We start from the raw sequence: 20,889 nt of genomic DNA, 5'->3' as shown, positions 1-20,889 counted from the left end.
AAGTACAGAGGCCACCATGGAAAGGCAGGACAGAGGAGAGTTAGAGGAAATGATGATGCAATTATATTTTACGTAAGTTAATTCTTTTTAACCATTTCCTTAAGTAACTGTACTTAAAAGGGGTGCCTAAATCTTCTAAAGACTTTTGGACACTAGATCTTTCATTTTCTCATTTTTTAGACTGTACTTCTGGAGGAAAAAAAAATATCCTTTATCCTTTAATCCTTCTAATGGCCTCTCTCTTAACTTCTCAAAGTCCCAAAGTTTCAAAATTATCATTTTCTTTAAAAAAAATTAACTTATATAAAAAATAACTTTCCCTGTAAGCTCCCTGCTGGGCCCTGAACCTGAAAATAAGCTCAAGTGTGAGAACTGAGCAGAAGATAGACACGTTTTCATGACATGATTGCTACCAGCCTTTTTTCTCCCCAACTCCTGCCTCTGTTACAGAAGTTAAGAAGCACTGGCGATTGCTGACTCTATATTTTGTCCCTAAAGAAGTCAGGGTGTATGACTGACTTCCACAGCTTCCTATGACTCAATTTCCTTTAATGTCCTCCCACCCTTGCGATCATTATGATCATGGTAGTTCCCTGGATTTTAATAGTTACCAGATGGCCCCAATCTCAGGCTAGCAAATAAACCCAACTGTATGTCCGCCTTACCTACCATCAGCTTCGGTCTGCAACCTCATCTTACCACTTGTCTCCCAATACTACTGTTCCAGTGGTGGCTTTCAGGTCTCCTAAGGAGATTAAAAGTCCTGTTTATTGTATAAAAGGATTTATTGTATAAAAGATCACGGAGCAGTGGTGATGCACGCCTTTAAACCCAGCACTCAGAAACATGTGACTCTTTATGAGTTCGAGGCCAGCCTGGTCTACAGAGTGAGTTCCAGGATAGCCAGGGCTGTTACACAGAGAAACCTTGTCTTGAAAAGCCAAAAAGAAAAAGAAAAAGAAAACAAAAAAGAAAAAACACATACACACAAAAAAAAAAAAACACCCAGGCATGCATAGAAGTGAGGCTCAGGGGACATTCCCCTTCCCTGATGAATTATTTGCTACTGATAAAATCAGGAAGAGGGGGAAGCATTATCTTCAGTTTCGTATCCAGTGATGATTCCTCCAGGCTCCAGGGGATGCTTCCAATCCAGTGAGCATGCAGATAGCCCTGGTTAAATTAAATGAAACAAACATCAAAAAGAAAAAAACAAAAACAAAATGCCATGATTTTAGGAAAGAGATTGGTAAGCATGAAGAGAGATGGGTTGATCAAAATGTGAGCAGATCGAGACAGGGTGTGTAGAAGAGAGTACTCAGAGTACTATACATGTATGAAATTGTTGCATAAGAGCCTTCATTAATAAAAGACAGAAGATTTATTAGATAAAGTGCCAATGACAATGGAGAAAGGGGCTAAGGAGGAGCAGACCAGGGAGAACTTTAGACTCCAGTGGATGTTTCATATCTTTGCAAAGAGAGAGAATAATTAAGAAGAGTCTCTGCTCATAGTTCTCAGATTAGTTACTTTTACATCAAATGATAAAATGCCTGTGATGGTTATTCTTGGTTATCAACTTGACAACACCTGGAATTAACTAAAACTCAAATGGCTGGGCACACCTGTGAGGGATTTTTTTCTTAATTAAATCATGTGAAGTGGGAAGACCAACTTCTAACCCAGATCTTTTGAGGTGGGAAGATCCACCTTTAATTTAGGCCACACGTTCTGCTGGATGCTATATAAAGGACATGGAAGAAGGAAGCTTGTTCTCTTTCCTGCTTGCTCTCACTGGAAAATCCATTCATTCCTTCCCTGGCATGAGAGCCTACTTCTTTGGGATTCCAATATGTTGTGGAGACCAGCTGAGAGATCCAGCCTCCTAGACTGAACAACTATTGGAACCTTGGCCATTCTGTTCAGAGGCAGCTATTGTTGAATACAGCCATAGTCTGTAGATCATTCTAATAAATCCCCTAAGACTCTCTCTCTCTCTCTCTCTCTCTCTCTCTCTCTCTCTCTCTCTCTCTCTCTCTCTCTCTCTCTCTCTCTCTCTCTCTCTCTCTCTCCATATATATATAACACAATACTCCCACATTACGACTTAAGGGGAACAATTGTTTGTGTGACCAGCTAAGAAGCCACAGACAGAAGTTTCTGAAATCTTTCTTCCTTTAAACTGTTTTTCTCAAGTATTTTGTTACAATGTTGGAAAGCTGACATATTGTGTGAAAACTCAGAGACTTTCCATTTTGAAACGTGCTAGGGACCCAGTGGTCCTGGCATGCCTGGATGCTTCTTTTAAAGCAAAAAGCAATTGTTTTACTTCTCAGCATCCTTTCTCTCCCAAATAGCACAGCCAGTTAAACTTCTTTAAGTTGGGAAAGAACATACTCCACACAGGTGTACTGCCCTGGTCCTTAGGCCAGGGAACGTTGTAGAAGGCTGCCCTCTTTGCAGTCCAGAGTAGAAGAGAGCTCTGCGGCAGGTCAGAACAAGCTGCCTCGATGTGTTAGCCATCAAGTCCAATTAACTTGATGGTGTGAGAGAGGCTCTTTGTTGAGAAAAGAGACAGTATGTAGTTAATGGAAAGCCTAGATAGGAGAGAGACTATATAAAATTCCCATCTCTGTCTGAAGTCTATTCCATAGGAAGAGAATCATGTCATTGGGGAATAACTCATGACTGGACTCCAGTAAATATCAAAATGGGTACATCCAAAATTGAGCCTGAGCAGGAACAAATACTAGTGAGGTACATGAGCAAGTGGCTTAGGTCCCATTGCTAGCATGCATGGTTCCATGTTACCCCTTCTCCAGGTGACACCTGGGCCATATGGTAAGTGATGCACCACAAGCAGCTGAAGAAGGAAAATAAACTGGGTTTGCGTACTGGTTGATTCAGTTTAAGTATGTGAGTTAAATCTACATGGTGGCTCCATTTCTCCCAAAAGCATGGGTGGTCTTCAAAAAGAATGGAGACAGTCCCACTGATCAGTATGCACCTGCAGTAACTGCCACAGATGGAGAAGTTGCCCCAGGTCAGACTGCACAGATATTACTAGGTTAAGACTGATAGCATGGCTGGATGGTAAAGAACCTAAAAATAATGGACCAGATTATTAAATATAAACAAGATTAGGTAGAGGCATTACCTATATGGCCATTTAGGTGATGCACAAAAGATTTATTGTATGTCAGTGCCTGCCAGAAAGCATCTCATCACAGAGATATAGAAATGCCAGGTGTAATAGCACTCATTTAGCGCTAGCTAGCCACCATGGTAGACCATCTTGGAACGAGAAAGATGGTCATATAAATCGAGTGGCCATGGTATCAGGATTGAGCCATGGAGCCAACAACATAAACATTCATTTTCTAGAGAGTGTTTATTCAAGAAGCTCTCTCACCCATTGGTCTTGTGATATCCTGGGTGACTTCGGCACTTGGTGTGTGTAACTAGAGATGCTAAATGTTCTATGTTCTCTAAGCAGCTGGTTGAATGTTGACGACTTTCTGTAGCTTTTGGCCCACACAGTAAGTGCGTCTTTGGCAAGAGCACAGTTACACCATATTTTTAGACTACTTCTCCTAAAACCCCAGTATTTGAATTTCTCATGTTCTGATTATGTCCAGCTTGCTTCATTTGCCAAGACCTGTTAAAATGAAGATCTGCTAATCCAGGTCTGTGGGTGTTGAGTTGCTTTGGAGTAACTCCTCTTGTAGTCTTCCTCAGAAAGCATTCCCCTTTGTTCACCACAAGTATTTCATTTGTGTTGTTCATTTTAGCAGAGAAAATAAAACCTCATCAATATGGTATTGTCAAGAGCACTTACATTCAAGCTGAGAAATGTCATTACCCTATGTCCTGAAGGCCAGGCATAGACTTGACCGTATTGAATTCTTTCTCTTTCTCTCTCTCTCTCTCTTTTTAATATTTAGCTTAAGTGAGCATACAGAGTAATAGCTTTCATGACATCATCTTTATATATGTGTGTATGTCTAGTCATGAATGTCTATACATATATACGCTGTCATGCTTTCTGCTCATTTGACTGTATCCAATTCCTGACTACAACACATTAGAATTATATGGATGACATCCTGCTTCCTCTGTGCTCTGTCAGTTTGAAAGCAAAAGAACACAAATGTAACTCCTGGGCTTGAGAGGTGACAACTGAGAACATGAAGAATGCCTCGCTGAAGCCTGTGGCAATGGAAACAAAAGTTGCCTGTTTCTCCAAACCCCACAGGGACAGACATTTTGAAATGAATTCTGCCCGGAGCAGATTACATTGCTTCACAAGCAGTTCATCCTATCTACCACCAGTGGACAGCTCCAACCTATCCATTCCTTTTATTCTCACAGTAATCTAACTTATGATTGATGAATCACAGAGGGGAAAAGAATTTATCTGGAGGTAGTGGAGAGAATGTTCAATTATCTAACGATACTCCTGACCCTACACACATTGGATTATATAACCAGAGTGTTGGTGCCCATATTTAACTGAAATTGAAGCAGGGACTAGATTGTGGCAGGGGGAAAGTCAATGAATTGGGAAAGAAAGACTTTTAAGGCAGAATTCCCCCAATTAACTTTAGGCTATTGGTATAAAATTAAATTTGTTGAAAATGAACACTTAGATAGGAAAGTTATGCATTATTAAAATTTTGGAAAGTTAGGAATGGACATTAAAACCACCATGCTGTGATGTGGTTTCCTAATGGAGGTAAGTGCTGCATATTACTTTGAGTTTAGGGTGAAAGTAGCCAGGAAAAAATGGGGTTCTGTTACAGAAAGCCATCAGAAATAGAGTTTTTATATATGTGGATTTGGAAGTATTCTACTCTATATCCTTGCTGTTTATTATTCTGTGTCAATGTGGGGTGATGCCTCTTAGCAGGACCCTTACCCTGGTATTTCCAACTCTTGCTACCTCACCTTGTCTCATCTTGAATGACATAGCTCCTCCGCACCTTATGCTTCTTCTAATGCCTACCAAGTAAGCAATAGTGTCATTTACAATTCATGATTTTTAAAATTCTTCATTATTTTGACTGAATTATTTTTTTCCTGTATTGAAGTATGGCTTGGTGTAGCTGGAAGTTTCTCCGGTCCTGTCCAACCCCACGGTCAGGACAAATCTCTCCCACCCACAGTCCCACAGCCACTTATAAAATCATCACTCAGAGGTTTATATTATTTACAAACTGTATGGCCTATGGCTTCAGCTTCTTGTTAGCTAGCTATTATAACTTAACTCAACCCATTTCTATTAATCTATATGTTGCCACGTGGCTGTGGCATTACTGGTCTAGTGGCATCTTATTGCTCCTTGGGTAGCAGGTTGGCATCTCTTCACCCTCTCTTTTCTTCTCTCTATATATCTGCTTGGATTTCGTACCTGCCTCTAGGCTGCCTTGCATAGGCCAATGCAGCTTTAGTTATCAACCAATCAGAGCAACACATATTCACAGCATACGGAAAGACACCCCACAGCAGTTTGGAGTGAAGACAGTTGGCTCTTCTTGCTCTGTTTGGTCTTATAGGACCAATTAGCCCAAGCTGGCCTCCAACTCACAATCTCTCTGTGTTAGGCTTCCAAGTTCTGGATTCCAGGTGTGGACCACCATAGCCTTGCTCTTGATTGTTTACAGTTTCCTGACATAAAGTTAAGAAAAGTTCTTATATTCCTATTCTAAATATATATATAATGATTAAATGATCAATTAGGCAGTTTTTTTCCATTTTATAGTTTTCATTTTCCTTTTAGCCTTTAAATATTAGTTTCTAATTAATCTTGCATACCCAGCACATAAATAATTATTTTAGCATAGTTAAAGTATATATAAACGTTCTATTATCATATTTGTGTAGTGTCAGGAAAATACATCACTAACATCTGCTTCAGGAGCAGAATTAACTGACATTTGCACCTGCCACTACATGTGGATCAGGACCCACTTCCCCTCAGCTTTTCCCAACGAGTACACACATATGGTGAAGACAGTGGTCCTGGATCATGGCTTCACACTCTCCACTGTGAACGTGGCCTGAGGACCCCTCATTGGCTTGGCTGGAACCTTCTCTCTTCTTCTGTCTGCAACAGCTCATGTTCTGTCTTTCCTCCCTCTCTTCTCTCTTGTCAGACTTGTGATACATGGCTAGGACTCACCTCACCTGTCCACTCTTGCTTCTTCCCATTCATCCATCACCATGAAGCACCTGTCCTGTCTAAGCCACTCCTTGCCTTTTGCAGAACCTTGGCCATCACAATTTGGATGGTTGGTTTTCATTACAACTTGTGCTTCCGTATCAATGTATAAAATTGGATTTAGTGTACCTCTCCCATTGTATCCTAATTTGGGATTTGAAGTTATGCTTTTGTTTGTGATCCCTTCACAGTCCATGTTGGCAAAACCTCCCTACACATAAGTGTTAGGAAGTGTGGCTTTTAGAAAGTGAATGTGTCATGAGGTGTCTACTTGCATAAAAGAGCTTTAGGAAGAGTTTATTCCTTCTTATCCTGTCTATCCCTTGTACCATCTGAGGACTTGGATTCTGTTCCCTCCAGAAGATGCAATGACAAATCACCATTTTGGAAGCAGAGACTAGAATCTTAGCAGACACCAAGCTTTGCTATGGCCTTGATCTTGGATTCTTAATCTCTGGAAACTTCTGGATTTTTTAAGTCACTCGGTCTCAGGTATTTTCTTATAGCAATGTAAAAGGATGATGACATGTATATATGATTAGGAAGTCATTTAGGATAATTTCACATTCACATTTTGAGTGGTTTGGTATAACTCAACTGTTGGACCATCTTTTCTTGCTATTGTTTTTCAGTGAAGATTTAATTACTGATTCCGTTGTAATAACGCTGACTCTCCTATCTCCAGAACTTACTTGCAATAATGTATTTTTTTAAACCACTTTGTCTGTGGTGCTGTGTACTAACAGATGCACAAAGCAATATAGACTCTTTATTCATCTTCAGTCTAACAGGTTAGAGAGACAGACTGCTTGGGGACCTTCTTTGCTTGTTTCAGGAAGCCTGTGAAGGCTCCTTAGGGACAGAGTTTTCACAACTGGTTTGGGTTGATGTAACATATAGTTACATTGAGTAACTTAGAAACCCATTGCTCACTGGAAATGGATGGAAATCCATGATCAAGGCAGCAGCAGATTCTGTGTCTGGGGAGAGCCTGTTTCTGGTTTGGAGATGGTGACTTCTTGCTATGTTCTGCCAGACAGAGTAGCAAATAAACTCAAGACCTGTTTAGTAAGTACCCGAATTCTATCAGTGAGGGCTCTGCCCTCCTGACCAAACCACCTCCCAAAGGCTTGGGAAGCTGGTTTCACTGTGTTTCGGGGGAAAGCAACCATTCAGACAACAGCTAGATGCCCCTTTCCATTTCCCTAATCATTACTCATGTCATCTGCAGTCACAGAAAAGAGACTTTGGATTCTTGGTGTCTGTGTTAAACACTGATCAAGGGAAGACAGATGACTGCCATGTATTGAAAGCTAAATGCACTTGCTTGGCCGGGAGCCTCTTCCACCTGCCACTGCCTCAAGAGAAGAGGTTTCATATTCGTATTGTTCTCCTGGCTTCCACGGTGCTCCTGGTAAATTGTTTAGACTTACACTTTATATCATCATTCTTTCTCCCCATCACCTACTTAAAAAAAAAATCACCTTTAATCTTGGATTAATATTATACATAAAAGAACCAAACATTAATCTCCGATTTCACCTTAGGTTGTGAGAACATAGTCTCCTTTTATTAGTTTTTCAAAGTAGAAGATAAGGAAAATGCTAACAGTATAATTAAAGATAAAAATAAAAGAAGACTTAATGAGATTTGAATTCCTGTGAGATGGGTTCCTAGGAGGCTTTCCATTAAGGTCTAGCTTCTGACAGTCACAGATAAGGGAGATGAATCCAAGCCCCAACACCTCAGTTCCTGGGATGTGATTTTCGACAGAGCTGCCAAGGTCTTTGCAGACGGGGAGCTATTAGTCTCCATGGGTACTGGCAGCACTCCTTATCGTCTTGGTCCTTCTCACCCTCTAGAAAAATTCGACTTTGAGTTGTATTAAATGCTAAAGGATCATATATATTAAGGAAATGAATATGTGGCTGGGGGAGTTCCCATCTCCTAAGTCTTGTAGGCCAAAGGTGAGTTAGAAAGGAGAGAAGAGATGGGGAAAGCAGGGTTAGGACACTGAGAACACTGCAAAAATCAACAGAGGACAGAAAATGTGGCTTAAAATTGTGTTTATTTATTTTCCAATCCTGTTCGTATAACTGAATCATTGAGTCCATTGACAGAAAAATTACTACTACCATGTATAATAAGTTATCGTCATGTTTATTACTTACAATTCAGAAGCGGGTCTGTGTGGATCCGGGATACTCACAGAGTTCCTTTTTCCTTTTGCTAAAGCTGGCTTCAAGCTTGTAGCAGTCTTCCTGACTCTGCCTCCCAAGTATTGAGATTATAGGCATGGACCATCATGCCAGACATAAAACTCTTCAGGGGCCTAAAGACCTGAGTGTTTCCACCAGGCATTGCCATCACAATTTGATCCAGCAGTTGTAACAGGGGGTGTTAGAGAGCCAAGCACACTCATGGTCCCTTTCCTATTAGGTTGTTCTAGAGATCCAATGACCAGATTCACTATCCAAGTTCTGCAGGTTAGAACAGAAACTCTATTCATAGTTGTTCTAAGGGCTGGTATGCAGTTCAGTTGGTGAAATGCTTGCCTTGTGAGCATGAAGATGTGAGTTTCATTCACACACACACACAGCCAGAGATGTGTGGGTGTGGTGGCTCATGGCTTTAATCCCAGCACTCAGGAAGCAGAAGCAGGCAGACTGCTGTGAGTTCAAAACAAGCCTGTTCTATATAGTGAGTTTGGGGCTGTATAATTTGAGACACTGTCTGAAAAAACAAAAATAAAAACAAAAACAAAAAAACAAGCAATAGTTGGATGTGGTGGTTCACTTGGAATTCCAGTTCTGGGAAGGCATAGGCACACGTACACACACACACACACACACACACACACACACACACACACACACACACACACGAAAACATAATATGCACACAGACACACATACAAACACACAGACACATAGAGACACACAGAGACACATGCAGATACACATAAACACACAGACACATTCACACATACACTCAGACATATACATACAGAAACACACAGAGACATACTCATTCATAAAAAACACATACAGCCACACAAATTGTGATACGATAGGCATAAACTGTGATTTTGGTGGCCCATGCTTCTTTTACCTTGCAGCGTCTGTGTTATGCTATAAACCACAGCAACCTGTGGGCAAGGCTTTAAGTGAATTCCCATGACTCCAAAGGGAGGTAGATACAAACAATGAAAAATCACATCTAGTGCCTGCTTATTAGTCCTTAAGGGGGTAGATAATCATAGTGTAATCGTAATTTTGAATTTAGAGAAGTCCAGGAGGGCTTCTGCTCCAGAACATACACTGTCAACAACTCTACTCCCTGCAGACAATACCTTCTGTCTTCTTTCAACCTCAGTTCTAGCCACCCTCTGAAGGCCTGTTCTTATAGCATGGCTGTAGATGAATTTCTAAACGATCTTATTAAAAAAAATGGAGCCAATATAGGGGTGAAAGCCTCAGAGATCAGGGAAAGCCACCAGCCAACCTTACCTCGCCAACTCTGCAGCTCTCAAATGCGAGATACTTCCTTTCTACCCTCGTCTATATGTCGTGCTATCCTGCAATCTGATTTGCTCTCAGTCCAGCTGCATCACTTCCTCTTCCTACACAGCTCTGTCACTTTCTGTCTGTCTGTACAGACCTCCAGACCTCCATGGTTACTAGTGTTGGAATGAAGGCATGTGCCACCACACCCGGCTCCGTTTCCAGTGTGGTCTTGAACATACAGAGATCCTGCCTGCTAAGTGATAGGACTAAGGGTGTGTGCTACCATTGCCTGACTTCTTTGTTTACTTATAAAGGCTGGCCTTTTTCCTCTGATCTCCAGGCAAGCTTTATTTATTAAAGACAAATAAAATATCACCATATTTTAGCACAAATAAAATATCCCCACACATGGCCTAGAAGCAGCTTTTTGTATCTAGACTACTTGTCTTGTTCCAGGTTTTGAAACCATGCACACTTTGAGTTAGCGTGATGTATGATTCCCATACAATAATCTCACCTCCCCAGAAGAAAAGATGGAGGTCTTATTTTGTCAGACTCTTTCTCCAAACATGAAAACTACCAGAGGCTCCATCTTGAATGACAACTAAGCTGGCTGCAAGGCGGAAGTCCTGGGTGATGGGCTGTAAAAAGTCTTGTTTGATCTATCACTACATGTATCTCAGTAGCCGCGCAGGTAGGAAGCTCTTATGAGATACATATTCACACGTAAAAGTGAAAAATAGCCCAGTTTTATAAATTAAACTTGGCAAATTCTATTCCTTTACATAATCTTTTCCATTGTTTTATAAAATAGTAGCTCATGTAGCTGACACTGCACTTGAACTCGGGATGTAGTAGAGGCTGTCCTTGAACTCCTGATCCTCCAGTCTCCACCTTCCAAGTGCTGGGATTGCAGGGGTGCACTCACATCTGGCAACTAACCTGTGTCTCACTAGAGGAAGGTGTGAGTCTGCATCTCAGCCACTGCATAAAATTTCAGCTCACGTACTGGAGTTTCTGCTGCTCATATGCAGCACGTGCTAAAATACATCTTTATTTTTGAATTTTAGGAAGTGTGTTTGTCAGTATTGAAGTCCTACTCAAACTCAAATGCAGCTTAACTGATTTTAAAGAGACCTGTCAACAGTTTTGCTCACACTAACTTCTTATACAGGTGTCCTTCTGCTCGCAGTGGAGTTAGGTTTTGATATGCCCTTCATATAGTCCAAACAGGATAAGCAGAAAGTGTCTTTAAGAAACCAAACCTACAGCTGGGCACTGGTGGTGCACGCCTTTAATCCCAGCACTTGGGAGGCAGAGGCAGGCTGATCTCTGTGAGTTTGAAGCCAGCCTGGTCTACAAAGAGGGTTCCAGGACAGCCAGGGCTGTTACACAAAGAAACCCTATCTTGAAAAAGCAAAAAAAAAAAAAAAAAAAAAAAAAGGAAGGAAGAAAAGAAAAAGCAAGAAAACAAGAAAAGAAAAGAAACCAACCGTACTAACACCCTAACTTAGCAGTGTCGAGTGCTGATTGTCTCCCCTTGTGGGTGCCTGGCTGTGTAGGGGCCATAGCTACATCTCCTGTGTCACCATGACTCTAGGCCGGGAAGAGGCCATACTGCAAAGCACAGCTTCTACTGAATGGCCATCATTCTGACACTCTGTGGAGTCAGCAGTCATAAGTTGAGCCATCATAAACTGGGAACCTTTTAGAGAGCATCTATTTTATTTTATTGTGTGTGTGGCCTATGTGCTCAGATACGTGTGGATGTGTATGTGTGCACATATGTAGATGGAGACCAGAGGTCTCATACTTTACTTTCTGAAAGGGTCTCTCACTGAACCTGGAGATCACATATGGTCTTCACTAGATGGTCTACAAGCCCCAGGGATCCTCACCATCCCCACCCCAAGTGCTGGAATTGTAGATGTGCGCCACCATGTTCTTTTTACATGGGCCCTGGGAGGAGTCTAAACTCAGGACCTCATGATTCTGCCACAGAATTTTACCAAGTGATCCATTTCCCAAGCACTATATAGTATCTATAAATCAATGGTGTGTGTGTATGTGCGTGCACGCGCGTGCGCACACACCCACCCCCCACTCCCATCCCCACCCCCACACACGCTCATGCACGGACATGCATGCATTCACTATAGATTGAACCCAAGGCCTGTGCACGTGAGCACACCCCTACTGCTAAGTCATATACCCATCCCAAATAAAAACAATAAACAATTGAAAAGAAGTGATCTCTCTTTTAAAAGGCTAACTTAAAATCTGCATTGCAAGCATAAAATAAATTGAACTTATCACTTAAAACCTAAGTATGATTTTAGTAAATTAGCCAATAGAGCTAAAGGGATTTGTTTAGGTATTATAAATCACCACATCAAAAGAGTATTTCTGAAGATTTATTGAAGCAGTAACAAGTTGGTCAGGTATTTACTGGAAAAAAAGCAGTTTTAATGGTATTCAAAAATACTTTAAAAAGTATTCTAGCACAAGATTTCTTCGTAAACTAGATTGTGTTGTAAACCTTTTCTAAATCTTTTAGGGTGTCAGTTGTTAGAAACTAGAGCTTATTTCTATCCAGATCTATCTTGCGCTCCTGAAAAACTGCAGTAAAGGCACTTGAAAGCTGTTTCCTTAAGGTATGAGTTTCTTTTTTCTTCTTGCTGGTACTGCGCTGTTGCACGGAGTGTGTGCAATTTTTATTCAAGGTCATCGTGATGCTGAGAGGTTTCATTGATCACCTGCTCAAAAAAGAAATAAGTCAAATCATCATAAGGAGACACAGCCCTAAATAGAATGTATTAAGCAGGCTGGGGGTTGGTTATGCTGACTCTTCACGGCAAGGGTTTATTGGGAGATGCACAGGCAAGGTGGCCTTCTCCTGCCGGCAACAGAAGTATCCAAGGGAAGGATGTGACACACAAAAGAGTACTTGAAAGCTGTGTTTAGGAAGTTTGCAGTAGCAATCCCAAGCACAAAGCTCTAAAGCAACTACAACGTATTAAAATGTATTAAATAAAATGCTTCCTATGTTCTCGTACAAGGTTGAGCTTTCCTAACTATAATTAATTGTAACCATTTTGTTCCTGGCCTAGAGAGGTAACAAGAAACTGGTTGACCGCATGCCAGTCCTTGTACTGTGTAAGCAGGGGCAGTCACTGAGAGGGAACTGTATGCCCAGTGTCAAACTCTCCCTGATATTCACTGATGTCATTAGGTGAAGCCCTTTAATGCAGTTCATCTAGGCAGGATCGTAAGGGTCTTTTACTCCCATTTCAAACTACAAGCTCTGGAGTGCAGGAAGATTACTGTCACATCCAAGGACCAAATAATTAGATGGCCTTACACTGGTAGAATCAGGGTCTATTCTCCCAGTAGGCAGGGGGACCTCTCAAATTAGCTGCCTGCATCTAGTATATATGCTTGCTGATTTAAGGGGAGTCAATGCATATTTGAAACAGTTCTATATTCACTCAGTATCCTTTCTTTTACCCTTTACCATATTTTATCTAAAAGATACCAACCTGTCCGTCTCTGGTTTCAACTGTCTTAATCAGGAGTGTTCTTTTTGAGTGGGTGTCAACCAGAGGGAGTGACTCCAGATTAGTTTCTGAATAAAAAAAAAAAATCAGGTAAAAATGAAAAATGTATCCAAAGCATTATGACTTTGTATTTGCAGTTGTTTAAAGTGCTACTCATACATAATCTTATGAAGCACTGTTTGAATACACAGTACCTAAGGCCTCCTTCACTCAGGCTGAGTAGTTCATTGTGTACGCCATTAGCAGGAATCAGTCTGGAATCTACACTTAACTTAGGGTGTAAAATCCAAGAATATACTTAGAGTTTAAAACTTAGGGTATTAAGCTAGGAGTATAGTTCAGTGGGAAAATACCTGCTTAGCTTTAGGCCTTGGGTTTAATCTTCAACAGTAATGTAAATTATAATAAAGAAGGATATGGGTCCAGTACTAAATGGTCAAGTCTGAAAACATATATGTAAAAATAACATTGTATGGACTGAGCCATTGTATTTACATATTTAGGAATATATAGTTAGCTAGCTAGGTGGTAGATAGATATGCATATAAATGTGTATATGTATGTATATATAACAGCAATGTAACAAAAAGAAGCCATGAATTTAAAAGACAGTCATTTGTGTCAGGGGATGTACATGGGTGAGTTTAAAGGGAGGAAACGGAAGGGGGAACTGATGTAATTATGTCATAACCTCAAAAAATTTAGAAAATAAAATAAAATGGATATATACATATGTTTATTTTAAAAAGGAAATTATGGGTGTTTCATAGAATTTTCTCTCATATAGTTCAGGTATTACTAAAAAATGGATGCTGTACTTCCAAGTGATTGGTTACAACCTTGTGACATTTTTCCATAAAAGGACATGGCATGCTTACCTCTCAGGTTCAAGGAAGAAAAGGTTGGAAGAGGCAGAGAAATCCTGTAAAAAGAGAAGAAACATTTTTTTTAAAATTTTAGATAAAGCACTTGAACAAGAAGAAATAAATTTGCATACTTCTTGTTTTCATCTACTAGGAAATCTGTTGTTGTTAGAGATTTGATTCAGAAACATCTACCCATGGTTGGTCTCATTAGCATGTTTACAATACTTCAAGCATTTTTATCACAGGGACATGAACTAGAGGAATTATAGAGTAGGAAGTATCGACTTTGGCATGGTAGTAGGTTCAAATCCTGGCTCTGTTACGAATTATCTCTGACCACAGCAAGTTATTCTCGTTCAACCTTAAGTTCCTCATCTACAAAAAGTGCAGCTACCTTAAGGAAATGGTCTCAAGGTTAAATGAAAAGGACCTAGAGAGATTGTGAGGACTTAATTCACACATGCAAGGCTGCCTTCTCTACCTGCTCTCCTCGCCTTCCAGCAGCTTCCTGTAGGTGGCAATCTCAATGTCAAGAGCCATCTTAACATTGAGCAGGTCTTGGTATTCACGAAGATGACGGGCCATCTCTTCCTTCATGTTCTGAATCTCATCCTGCAGGCGGCCAATAGTGTCCTGGTAGTTAGCAGCTTCAAGGGCAAAATTCTCTTCCATCTCACGCATCTGGCGTTCCAGGGACTCATTCTGCAGGAAGGGAGAAGGGCCTTTGATGTTGATGTGATTTCCCAACTCCAGCTGTCCCCCAGAACCATTTTCAAACCATGTGCACTAGTTCTTCTCATACCAGGTGCCTACTAGTTCAAACAGAGAACACAAGCACGGAGTCCCGTGTTTTGTTTGGTTGAGATAAAATTTCTATGCAGAGCCTAGGCTAACCTTGAGCTTATAATCCTTCTAAGACTTTCAAGATATCCATCAGATAATTCTTGACACTGTCTTGATAATTCATTTTCTTTGGATACATATATCCAAATGTGTAATTTTGGATATGAGAAAATGAATTCTCCCTCTCTCTGTCTCTCTGTCTCTCTGTTTCTGTCTCTCTGTCTCTCTCTCTGTCTCTCTCTCTCTCTCTCTCTCTCTCTCTCACACACACACACACACACACACACACACACACACTTAATGTGTTTGTACAGGTGTCACTGTTAACGAAGTCAACAGAACGGGCTGAGCTCGCCACTGTCCCCCTTTAGCTGCCAGGTGGTACTCACAGTTCCTTTAAGAGCATCCACTTCACAGGTGAGCGACTGCACCTGTCTCCGGTACTCATTTGACTCCTGCTTTGCCTGGCGCAGGGCATCATTGTTCCGGTTGGCAGCCTCAGAGAGGTCAGCAAACTGTCAGGAAGAAATCAGAAATGGAGACGGCTCACTTCCAAGACTTCTCCCTCTCTTAGAAGGGCGATCGTCATTCTGACTCAGGGTTTCCTAGACTATGTCTAAATGTCTGTTGGGAAAGCCAGGGAGAGAGGCGTGAACACTGACTGGTATTTCTATTTTCAAACAGCATTTGCTCTACCGCAATTCTTTACAAGGGTCGGAGGTCAAGAGCTTTGAAGTAGAGTGGAAGACAATGAGTGGAAAGGGTGTCTGCCATACTCAAGGACGCATTGTGAGTGACGGGGGCACTGAAATAGCAAAGCCAGCTTCCGAGGAAAGCCGGAGGACGTCGATGGAATCAGAGGCAGGTGTTTAAGAGCAAGAGGCTCTCCTATTGTTCCAGCCCCTCCGATTCATTTCATACCTTAGACTTGTACCATTCCTCTGCCTCCTGGAGGTTCTTGGCAGCCACACTTTCATACTGCTGGCGGACGTCACGCAGGGCAGCGGTGAGGTCGGGCTTGGAAACATCCACGTCAATCTGGACATGCTGTTCCTGAATCTGGGCCTGTAGCTCCTGGATCTCCTGAGGAAAGAACAGACAAAGAGGGGTCAGATGTGAACAACCTGGGTGCAGCGTAGCCTTGTTCGCTCGCTGAAGGTGGTATCTCTTACCTCATCATGCAGTTTCTTCAAAAAGGCGATCTCTTCTTGCAAGGATTCCACTTTACGTTCAAGGTCAAGACGTGCCAGAGATGCATTGTCAACATCCTGTTTTGAAAAGAGAAAAGATGATGTGGGGCTGCTACAGTCTATTCTTTATCTCATCTATTTATACAAATTCTTTTTTCATTCTATGTTATGTATATGGGTGTTTTGCCTGCATATATGTAAGTACACCATGTGTATGTAGTGCCCATGAAAGCCAGAAGAGGGTATCAGAACCCCTGGAAGTTGAGTTACAGAGTGACTCTGTGGGTGCTGGGAAATTGAACTCCAGGTCCCTCTAGAAGAGTAGCGAGTGCTCTTAACCACTGACCCGTATCTACAGACCTTCACTTATTCAAAAAACTAACGGTATGAACCCAACCTCCTTACTATAGAAAAGGTGCTGAAAATGTAATGACCTTTATAAATTTATAAATTATTTAGTGTCACATTATAATATACATTCGTAGCTATAAAAATAGTTCAAAAGCCATTTTGTTGTATTGAAGGTAACTAGTAGACCAATTAAAAAAATACATACATACTACTGTGTGTGTGTGTGTGTGTGTGTGTGTGCACATGACATGGTATACTGAACTCTATTGAGTCCACATTTCTGCATGTAAAATTTCATTATCAGTTTTAAACCCGAAAATCAGTGTCATAGCATTTAATTTTGTTTTAATTTTGTGATGATTATAGTTGATCAGATTCTACTACTCCCTGTCTGCATGAGTACATGTAATGTAAAAATGTAACGTTCAAAAAATAAAAAAATAATTTTTTTAAAGTGTGGTTGGGGGCAACTGAAGAGATGACTTATTAGGTAATAATAATGCTGGTCTCTCAGAGGATCTGAGTTTGGTTCCCAGCACCCACATCCAGCAGCTCACAAAGGCTTATCATTCCAGCTCCAGGGCATCAGATGCCCTCTTGTGGCCTCGTGCATACCTGTACAAATGTGGCATATACTCACACAAACACAAACACATACACATAAAAATCTTTAAAATATTGAGCTCAAGAGGTTTAGCACATATGCAAGCTCTTTTGTCTCCTCTGTGTACACCTTCTGATGCTTATCTTTGGGATCCAGAGCAAGGGCTCTGTTATCTGGCAGCCAGGTTCCCAGGCTAGACTCACATTAAGTAGCAGTTCATTGATCACATTCAGGTCATGGATTTGCAGAGACATGCTCATCAGGCAAGAAGGAAAAGAAATGATGTAATCCTGAACTATATTGGTTTTACCTTCTCTGAATTTTTTTTTCTGAAATGCCTCCTGACTCGTTATATAGGGTATTTCTATCTTTGTCAGCCATCGTATCAATTCAGTGGCATTGCCTGTTTTAGCATGGTAGGGCAAGACACAATGAAACTAGATGGAGACTCCTTTACAGAGGTTATAAAGCCATCCGTTTCAAGAACATGCAATCTTGCAACTGAAATTTTGTTTCTCTTCAAGGGAATGTCAGGATACTTATGTTTCTTCTCTTGTGAACAATTGCATTTGCAGTGTAGTTTATAGCTTCACAGTCCTAAAATGTTGAGTTCTGCTATCATTTTCAAAGAAATACTAATTAATAAAAAGGAAATAAGGACTTGAGTAGTAGAAACATTCATCTCTACCTTGCACTAAGTCCTCAAAAAAATATAAACGTCAGACTAACCTTTTTGAAAAAGTCCAATGAAATGTGCCTTTTTATTTAAGTGAATGAAACAATTTTATTTAGTCTTATTTAAATAAGAAATGAAACAATTTTATTTCTTATTTAAATAAGAAATGTTGCATATTCACCCAATGCTTTGAAGGAAACATTCCTGGGGTGATGACTATAAACCCTCAGTGACTAAAATGAACCACATACTCTGTACTGCCATTAAGTATGAAAATATCTCTCAGCTTCAAAATGTTACCCTTCAGCAGTCATCCGGAGAGTTTTATAGCTATCCTGATGAGTACTCCCAAGGATAAGACTGCACTGGCCATCTTTCTGCTTTGGTATGCTAAGGTAACACCTAACTTTGGAGCAATAACAAACAAAAACCCCTCCTTCATAGAAAACTCCATTCTTCAGTCTAGGATTTATTTTTGTTTGTGGAGGGTGCTAATAAGTCTACAACCCCATAAAGAAGGCCCTTTCCAAATGTGGAGGACCGTAGCTTGAAGAACTTTGTACACCACATACTTCACAAGCTCAGGCCAGACATTAGATAAGGGATGTTAGCAAATACTTGTGTCAGTTGGAACTGTGGCTACATCATTACATATTCAATAAGAATGTAGCCTGTCGCAAAGCTGTTCTGGGAACACAAAGGCTTCTATTATTTCTGTCCAGAGCCACCGCATTGACCAGACCGTCGGTATCTACATTCCATAGTGAAGCCCATAGAAACTTTTAATACCCTTCAGCAGGGGGAACAGATGGCTTCCTTTCACCCTTGTGAGATTACAAAAATAGTTGTGCTGTGGCGGCACTTCAGCTAACTTTCATGCAGGACCGAACTTCGAAGGAAGAAAGGGAACTAACTTGGCTTAATTCCAGTTAAACTTTCTCATCCTCCAGAGTAGTCTGCATTTCAAACCTGAGGGCGCAACTGTGCTTTGTGTGACCTTGTGAAAGTTAGCTACCTTGACTTTCACAAACCACAATCTAATCAAACTGTAACCATTCAAAATCAGAATGTTAATGTGTTTCAAAGAATGAGAGTGAAAATGTTTGGGAGGGGGAATAAAAATCTGGAAACGAAGCAAAAACAAAAACAAAAAACCAACAATAAAAAACTTGATGTTGTAAGGATTGGCCTAAAAAATGGAGTTTTTCAATCCGTGGACTTTCTGCCACCAGGGGGCTTTTACACGCAGACGTGAAGTTTTGCACCTTTTAAATCTTGGGTGAAGTAACTTTTAGAATTGTGAGTGGTTTGGCTGGATGGGGCTGCTAGCTGCAAGTGAAAAAAATGAGCCTACAAACCTGTCTGAAGGACTGCAAGGTGCCCTCAGCTTCCTCTCTCTGGAGCATCTCCTCCTGCAATCTGAAGCAGTAGTACATTAAGCAAAGTGGAACTGGGAAACCGCCAGGGGCGGGGCGGCCACACCCAACCACATCCCTGCCAAGCCTCGAGGCCAGAGCTGCTGTGACATCTCCACCCACACCAGTGGCAGCAGCTTTGTGGAGTCCGCAGCCCTCTGCAAGTGTTAGCTAAAGTTGGGGCACAGCCTGAAAAGACAATCACGGCCCTTCCTAGACGTGCAGGAGGAACCCGTGTCCCAGCATCCCAGCCGCCCCTGCCATCTCTTTGTCTCCGATCGGTCACACCCATCCTCTCCTCCTGCCTGGTAACTGTAAGCCCACCAGAAGGGGCTAGCAAACTTTTTAAAGTTCTGGTTCGAGTGGAAACCAGAAGGGAAATGCTCACTGCAAAGTTTAGGTTCAGGGCGGGGCAGCTTCCTCTGCTAATCTCCAGACAACTACCGCCCGTGCCACATCCCCAAGGGCGTGGCAGCCCTGGAGAAGGGCCCAGGACTCCCCTCCCTCCCACAGCCCCACCACTCGCGTGGGTCAGGCCTTACTTCTCTCGCAGCCGCATGATGTCCTCAGCCAGGTTGTCACGCTCCACCTCGACGCGGGCCTTGTCGTTGGTGAGCTGATCCACCTGCCGGCGCAGCTCCCGCATCTCCTCCTCATAGAGGTCGCCCAGGCGCGACTTGCCCTGGCCTTTGAGCTGCTCGAGCTCGGCCAGCAGGATTTTGTTCTGCTGCTCCAGGAAGCGCACCTTGTCGATGTAGTTGGCGAAGCGGTCATTCAGCTCCTGCAGTTCCACCTTCTCGTTGGTGCGAGTGTTCTTGAACTCGGTGTTGATGGCGTCGGCCAGCGAGAAGTCCACGGAGTCCTGCATCAGCCGCACGCCGGGCATGCTGCTCCGCAGGCGCACGGCGGAGGACCGGGTCACATAGGCGCCACCGGGGGATGAGGAATAGAGGCTGCGGCTGGTGCTGGGGCGCAGGGCGCTGCCCAGGCTGTAGGTGCGGGTGGACGTGGTCACATAGCTCCTGTTGGAGCTCGGCCGGCTCGAGGTGCCGGGGCCACCGAACATCCTGCGGTAGGAGGACGAGGACATGGACCTGGTGGACATGGTTTCGAGGGCGAAGGTGGGCTGGGCTGCTGCAGCTGCAAAGACCGGCTCCGAAAGGAGAGCGAGGGCGCGGTGGATGCGAACCGTGGGCGCGCTGCTGTCTCTGGGGTCCTGGAGCAAGAGTGGCAGAGGACTGGACCCCGCCAAGGGCGCTGCTTTTATAACACTGTTAGGAAAGAGGGTCCCCTCCCACTGCCATCCTAGCCGCGGAGCGCGCCAACCAATGGGGACCCGGAGAGAAGTGAGGAAGGCGGGAGGGGGGAGCGGGGGGAGGAGGGGGGGCTCCCTCGAGCCTTCTTCCAGGACTGTCGGGGACCGGACACAGTCCCGTTACTTCTTGGACAGGGCTAGGACTTTCAGGGGCTTTCCGGATGATCACCCAAACTCTCCGCTCACCCCTGGGTTCTAAGAAAGGAGGGATCTTGGGGATGCCTGGGGGAAGGGGAGCTCCGGAAAGTTGAGCAAAGTGGTCCCTGGCACTGTGCCAAAGGGGCGTGGGACTAGGCGCGCCGGTGGGAGGGGCGCGGTCGCAGAGCTGCGGTCTTCTGGGACTGGG

The 20,889-nt window shown here is 42.6% G+C and overlaps 1 protein-coding gene across 1 annotated transcript; it reads right to left on the bottom strand.

Moving 5' to 3' along the window:
- Positions 1-12,127: 12,127 nt before the first annotated feature.
- On the bottom strand, positions 12,128-20,474 carry Vim (vimentin). Its single transcript, XM_059263607.1, has 9 exons — positions 19,771-20,474; positions 19,172-19,232; positions 16,165-16,260; positions 15,914-16,075; positions 15,382-15,507; positions 14,631-14,851; positions 14,162-14,205; positions 13,266-13,351; positions 12,128-12,482 (listed from the first exon to the last, which is right to left on the bottom strand). The coding sequence occupies exons 1-9, from the start codon at positions 20,331-20,333 to the stop codon at positions 12,441-12,443; spliced, it is 1,401 nt and encodes a 466-aa protein (XP_059119590.1). The 5' UTR covers positions 20,334-20,474; the 3' UTR covers positions 12,128-12,440.
- Positions 20,475-20,889: the final 415 nt, after the last annotated feature.

This window comes from Peromyscus eremicus, chromosome 5 (assembly GCF_949786415.1).
Source record: "Peromyscus eremicus chromosome 5, PerEre_H2_v1, whole genome shotgun sequence".
Taxonomy (NCBI): domain Eukaryota; kingdom Metazoa; phylum Chordata; class Mammalia; order Rodentia; family Cricetidae; genus Peromyscus; species Peromyscus eremicus.
The sequence above is the reverse complement of the archived record's forward strand: the minus strand, read 5'-3'. Positions and strand labels throughout refer to the sequence as shown.

Bases quoted from the DNA above. Each gene is read 5' to 3' on its own strand.
- Vim (XM_059263607.1), bottom strand. From the start codon at position 20,333: ATGTCCACCAGGTCCATGTCCTCGTCCTCCTACCGCAGGATGTTCGGT. The intron at 19,233-19,770 runs GTAAGGCCTGAC...CTACTGCTTCAG, and splicing joins ATCATGCGGCTGCGAGAGAA to ATTGCAGGAGGAGATGCTCC. The intron at 13,352-14,161 runs GTAAGCATGCCA...TTTTTTATTCAG, and splicing joins TTCTTCCTTGAACCTGAGAG to AAACTAATCTGGAGTCACTC.